The 6,585-nt window shown below is 46.4% G+C and overlaps 1 protein-coding gene across 1 annotated transcript; it reads right to left on the bottom strand.

Moving 5' to 3' along the window:
* Positions 1 to 862: 862 nt before the first annotated feature.
* Positions 863 to 5,312, bottom strand: FITM2 (fat storage inducing transmembrane protein 2). Its single transcript, XM_090020550.1, has 2 exons — positions 5,098 to 5,312; positions 863 to 4,477 (listed from the first exon to the last, which is right to left on the bottom strand). Exons 1-2 carry the CDS (start codon positions 5,268 to 5,270, stop codon positions 3,862 to 3,864), a joined length of 789 nt encoding a protein of 262 aa, XP_089876676.1. The 5' UTR covers positions 5,271 to 5,312; the 3' UTR covers positions 863 to 3,861.
* Between the last annotated feature and the right edge of the window lie 1,273 nt (positions 5,313 to 6,585).

The following is a 6,585-nucleotide window of genomic DNA, read 5'->3' as shown; positions in this document are numbered from 1 at the left end:
AGCTATCCCCCAAGCTACATTTGATGTGCCTGAAGTTTTGGCTCACTGGGGGCCCATAGTCTGTCAGGTCCATCATAAACATCCTCACATAACGAGCAAGTCTAGGACCTGGGCAGCAATGGCAGCAGTCACTCCCATTCTTATGCCTTAAAAATTGCTGCTCCGGGGCTTGTACTTTGGTTGCCCACCCCTAGTTATGTTACTGTATCACCTGCAATTTTCTGGTATGTTGTTCCCTCCAGACCCTACCTGAGTTTTGTTTCATACCTGAGCTTTCACTTTCACCCAAATACTGTCCACCACATGGAACCTTTTACGATCATAGAAAAACAGGCTTGAAAGTGACCTAAGGTCACCTGATCCAACCCCCTGCTTAGGGCAAAATCTTCCTATAGTTGAAAACATCTGAGACAAATGTTTGTCTAACACACAGTTAGAAACTTCCAGTGATGAAGGTATCACACGTGTCTAGGTTATCTGTTGTAGTTCTCAAACACCCTCCAAGTGAGAAAGCGATGTAATTTATAAAACATTATATGTAATGAAAATATTAGTGAAATTCATCCCAAATCATTTTCAACTTCTTGGTCTGGTATACCTCTTGTGCTTCTATTCCTTAGCCATTTCTTGGCCAACTGAATAGTTTTTGAGACTTGAAGTGTCAGAAATCCCACTCAAATGCTTACTTGGAGAGGCATTCTTATATATAGATAACTGATGAATAACAAAAAGCCATGTAATTAAACAAAATGATACTGTAATTATTTATGCTTTTGGGGGATAGCAATAGAAAGAGGAAATGCAAAATTCCTTAAAAAATTCCAGAGACATGGGACAAACAACTCTATATGGAGGCAAGAGACAGGAACTGTAGTGACTTTTAATGAAGAGAAAATGAGGATATTATGAGCTACAGTTTCATGATTACAAGTTGCTTCCTATAAGCATCTACTACAAGATTTTGTCCTGTAAAACATTTTAGTCTTTTGTTATTTTAAAACTCAAAGTTCATGTCTGACAAGTGCTGGAAATGATCTGTCCATTTTGGCAAAAATCCTCATCAAATCCATCTACTTAGAGTACAGGTTTGTGTTCCATGCAAACTTATCCCAAAAGCGGACGGACTGGATTTTTCCCCTGAGATTCGCATTCATTCCGCTCCACAGAAGAAATGAAAGAGAACAAAAATTATGCTAAATGCATGGACAGAAGATTGCCCAACCTCTGACTTCTATAGACAGCTATTAGAACAACACTGAGTTTAAGGTCTTCTGCCTGAAGTGCAAATTAAAAAGTTCCAGTGTCTGAGCCATCAGTAAATGGGTGGCCTCTATATAACACCTAGACTTCCAAATACATAAGGAGTGAGGTCCGAAGCCCATTAAGCTCAACAGTTTTACCACTGATTTTAATGGAACTGGATTTTAACCATGGGTGCATAAGGTATGCGTGCTGCAAATCTGCCCATACAATGGGTACACACTACAAGGCTTGCTTTGCTCATACATTTTTATACCAGATGCTTTTGAAAACATGCTATATTGCACCATGGCAATCCTGAGGGACAAAGAGGGTCTGACCCTGCAATGTATACACACCTCAGTAGTCCTTATCCACACCAGGAGCCCCTTGATTACTCATGAGCATAAGCAGTAGAATCAGACCATTATCTTTAGACTCCAGAAATGGAACCTTGCTCAGACTCCCTGGCAAATTCCCTTGGTGATTTTGATCACTTGCTCTTGAGAAAAATACTACTGTTGAGGTTCCAATAAAGTATTAAGCACACCTAGCCCTTACCATATTACTCACAATAATATACCATTATGACACACTGGATAGGTGGTTAGAAGTGTCTGTAAACAGACTACTTCAACCATGCATTTCCAGGGCACACTTTAATATACAATTAAGCTTTCAAAGGCACTTAGCATATAGTTCTTAAAGCTACTGGGGTTCCTCTTAGACTTGCCTAGACAGGCAAGTTGCCAGGAATAACCTAGGACGGGAAGCTAAACCTGATTTAGTAAATCTGATGTAAAGCATCATTTCCATACAGAGCAACTCATTCAGTTTGGCTGAAATCTAATGATTTCATAATGAGAGCAGGTTTAAATTACATCAAAATACGAGTGTTCACCTTAAATTAGATCAAAACCAATTTCACTATATCAGTTTAAACCCCAACATAATTTTAACTGGCATAGCCTTCCCATAGGAATTCAGCAATTCACAGGAACAGGTCCCAAATGAGATATTAAGTTGTTAAGTGTTTGTGGACCTACCCCTTTCTTTCGCCAGGAAATTGAAATGGCAATATGATATATACCCAGATTAGGTTATGGATCACCTTGTTCTAAAAGGCAGCAAAACAATTCACTCAGAATCGAGGTTTGAAGAAAATTTAGGTTCAATATCATACTACTACAAATATCTAAATTTTAGCTGAGACAAGCACTGTTTGGTAGCATGTTGGACATGCTATTACAGATGAAAAATGGATTTTGATTTGTTTGTTCCTTACACAAATAAGCCTTTCATAAAACAATTAAAAGTACTGGTTAAAAATACCCTTAGTGTCCAACTCAATGTATATCCGTGCTTTCTATAATGCAATTGGGTTTTTACCAGCCACAGTTTTTGCTACATCAGCAATAGACAACATTTAACGTGCATTCAAAATGAAACAGCTTACTGATACTGATAGGACATGAATAAATATCTGTATGCATATTGCTATAATAACCTTGGAGAAAAAACAATCCTGTGCTCTATATAATTCTCAAGACCAATAAAATACTGATTCAAGTCAGTGCAAAATCAGTTAACATGCTTGTTACCCGACCTTCAGAATTTCATTGCACTTCCAAAAAGAACACATAAAACAGTATTTCAACTGCAAGTACAGAAGCTGAACATGTAATAAATGTATAAAATTGCCCCCAAACTTTTGTACAAGAAATGAAGTAATTTAAGACATTAACAGTACCTGAAGGAGTTCTCTCATCATGGCTTTTCAGTTTTTTAAATTAGTGTCATGAATAAAGAACAAAAAACCCACCATTATTTAAGGAGAAAATAAGCTATCTAATGAGATAAAACTCATTTTGGGCCTTCCGTTTTAAAAGGTTGACAGGAAACAGAAAATTTACATTTGAGATCTAGCATAAGACATCGGGCCACAAAAACAAAAATAATTCTCTAGCAGCAAGGGCTGGTAAGAATTTATGGAAAGTCTGTAACACTTGAGAACACAGGTGCTGCAGTTTTACAATGAAGCTGCATTCTCCTTGTTAAAGTATTCTTGCCAACTACACGTTTGTTGCAATAGTTAGCAGCTTTGCACTGCCTCTGGCACAACTGGAAAGATTACAAGTGGAGAGTTAAAAAAAAAAAGAGTCAGCAATTAAAGTTAGCTTGAGATTTGGACCTTATTAAAATCTTCTGTCTTAAAAAAATGGAGGGAGGGAGGGAAAAGGGGCTGCCTGTCAATCTTTAATTTTCTCTGTTTCCCCACAGAACAGGTACAGCAAAGGTAGCAGCAATGTAAGCTTCCCCCCCAACTACTTCTTGCCAATGCACCTGATTATCCTGGTGGAACACTGAAGGGGGGCAAATCTGTGGCTGACTGCTTTGCCAAGATCACCAATTACCTGGTCAGTTACTCCTATTCCTGGGTGGCAGTCTGTGACACCAGGAACTGGACTGTAACCATCTGGGGACCATCAAACTAAGACATGTTTTTTTAATTCCCCTCCCCTTAATACGTTCCTTTCTATAAAAAAAAAAAAAAAAAAAAAAAAAAAAAATCATAGCCAATCCTGTATTTAAAACAAAATAGGAAACAGAATTTTTTTTTTTTTATCTGCTATAACTCGACTTCTTTGAACTCAAGCAAGTATTTTGGGGAGGAAGCCCAGGAGAGAAAGGTTTCAAGTACCAGAATCTGTATGTCCCATACCAAGCCGACAGACCCACTAGCGTGCCAAACAGTTTGTGGGAGAAGTCATGGAAATATACAGCAGTGCTCAAAAACATCAAGACCCAAATAGTGACCAGAAAGCTCAAGGCAATGAAGAGGGCATTGACCACACCATGCAATCTAGAGCTCTGGTCTGTGTTCAAGACTTCCAGCACAGCCATCTCCTCCACAATCATTAGGGCACAATATGTTAGGAGGAAGGAATGGCCCGAGATGTCAAAGCCATGCCAGAAGCCACCGGCCTGGTGGCAATGATGCTTGTTTTGGTGCTCCCGATGCAGCACATCTAGTGCTGAGGACTTGTAGCAGCTGCCAGTGAGATTCTCAATGTACATGAAGAACTGGGTGCAGACGTACCAGACGGCAGTACCCACCAGCAGGGTACTGAGGCGCCGCAGCACATCCTGCACGTTTCGAGTGAGGCAATAGTTGGTGACTCCGATGAAGGGAAGCAACAGCCAAAATGTCCAGGCCCAGGCCAGTTTCACAAAGTAGCTGCCAGAACAAAGCCAACAAGGACTCATATAAATGGATTAAACTTTCAGGCTAGCTGGGGGCGAGCATGAATGGGAGAGGGTTTTAATGACTTCATCTGACCCCAGTGCTCTTCCCTACCCAGGGCAGGGGGTCGGACTCAATGATCTACTGAGCTCTCTTCCAACCCTAAAAATCTATGAAATCTATGACTTCGTTCAGAGAGAGCCACCGTGGGCAGACACCCGTCTGTCAGCTCACACTCAGGATGCCCGAGAGCCCTTTACGCCAAGTCCTGCCCCTATTCCCCATTGCTGTGAACCCTGCTGCCCTCCTGCCTGCATCTCGCCTTCAACGTGGGTCCTGTGTCGAGCCTCCGACGGCCCTGCAGTGCGCCCCCGGGGTCGGCCTTTCCTATCCGTTCCCTTCGCTACAGCAAACATGCTCCCTCGCGCGCCCCCATCGCTGCAAGGGCCTTTCCTCCGGCCCCGAGAAACGCCGCCATGCTCTGCTCATGCCCACACGGCTGCGGTGCAGACCGCGTCTCGGGCACCGCCTCGCCCCTCTGTGCCACCCGGGCACCCCGCGGGCAGGGGCATGCCAGACCCCGCCCCCAGGGGACAGGCCCCGCCGCGCCTCACACGTTGAGCAGGTTGCGCTTGACGCTGAGGTAGGAGGGCGGCGGCAGCCCCAGCGCGCGGGCGGCGGAGCCGAGCAGCAGCAGCAGGAGCAGCAGCCAGGGCAGACCCCGCCGCGCCGCCCGCCGCGCCAGCAAGGCCCCCAGCAGCCCCGCGCCGCGCTCCAGCCCAGCCATCCCGCGGCTGCCGCACGCGCTGCGTCACGGCGCCCGCGTCACGGCGCACGACGCCCCGCCCCCCACCGCCGGCCCGCGGGCGCCATCTTGCGGCAGGCCGACCCGCCAGGCGCATGCGCCAGGGCTCTGGTCTGGGAGGGGTGGGTCAGCCCCGCCCCCTGGTTGCCTTGGCGGCGGGGCGGGGATTGGGTGTGGCTGCGTGGTGCGGGGCGCGGGAGATGTGTGTAGGTGGCTGGGGTGCGGGGTCCCTCAGCAGAGGGCTTCGCAGTGTACGGAGATGTTTATCCTGGCGCACGCCATTTTGGCATGCTTTGCCCTGCTTTTTTTTCAGGGTTTTGGGGTTTGCTACCGGGGTAATCCCCCGTGCTGCAAATTAGCAACACTGCGCACAGTTTAATGCGCAACACGCGTGGTTTGTGGATCAGCAAAGAGGTTTGCATACGGTTACCATACGTCCAGGTTTCCGCAAACACGTCCTCTTTTTGGGGTCCTTGCATCTCAGTCCAGGCGCTTTTTAAAAATATCAACAAATGTCTGAGATTTTGATCTGTTCATCACTGAAGTTTTTCCCATCACTTCAGGGCTAGCCCTAGCAAGGAGCTGCTTGGGGCTGGGGGAGCGGGCGGAGGGCACCTGGAGGCAGGGTGCATATTCATAGATTTCATAGGCATTAGGGGCTGGAAGGGATTTCATGAGATCATTGGGTCTGGCCCCCCTGCCATAGGCAGGAAGTCAGCTGGGATCAAGTGACCCCAGCAAGAAATAAATCCAGCTGTTTTTTGAAGGAGACCAGAGTAGGTGCTTGCACCATCTCTGGGGGGAGTTTGTCCCAGACCCTGGACACACGCACCATAAAGAACTTTTTTCTTGTATCCAGTCTAAATCGGCCTTCCTGGAGTTTATGGCCGTTAGACCTTGTTATTCCTTGGGGAGCTCTAGAGACCAGCTGTTCTCCCAGATCCTAATGTACCCCTCTTATGAAGTTGTAGGCTGCCACCAAGTCCCCATCTCAGCCTTCTCTTCTCCAGACTGAAGAGTCCCAAGTCCCTCAGCCTTCCCTCCAGGCCTTGGATCATATGAGTGGCTCTCTGGGCTCTCTCAAACACTATGCACCTGGCCGGCATGCAGCCAGGCAGGGCGGTGCGACTGTGGGTCAGGAGTGAGGGGCACTGGCAGGGCTGGGGGGAACGTGGCTTAGGAGTGAGGGGCACTGCTGGGGCAGGAGACTGTGGATTAGGAGTACGGGGCACAGGCAGTGCCAGGAGGCTGCGGGTTGGGATCAAGAAGCACCAGCATGGTTGCGGGGGATGCTGTG

Source organism: Crocodylus siamensis, chromosome 10 (assembly GCF_052110815.1).
Source record: "Crocodylus siamensis isolate JL-2025a chromosome 10, ASM5211081v1, whole genome shotgun sequence".
In the NCBI taxonomy this organism is placed as follows: domain Eukaryota; kingdom Metazoa; phylum Chordata; order Crocodylia; family Crocodylidae; genus Crocodylus; species Crocodylus siamensis.
The sequence above is the reverse complement of the archived record's forward strand: the minus strand, read 5'-3'. Positions and strand labels throughout refer to the sequence as shown.

Coding starts and splice junctions, on each gene's coding strand:
- FITM2 (XM_090020550.1), bottom strand. CDS start 5,270: ATGGCTGGGCTGGAGCGCGGCGCGGGGCTGCTGGGGGCCTTGCTGGCG. Junction 4,478..5,097: donor AAGCGCAACCTGCTCAACGT/GTGAGGCGCGGC, acceptor TTGTTCTGGCAG/CTACTTTGTGAAACTGGCCT.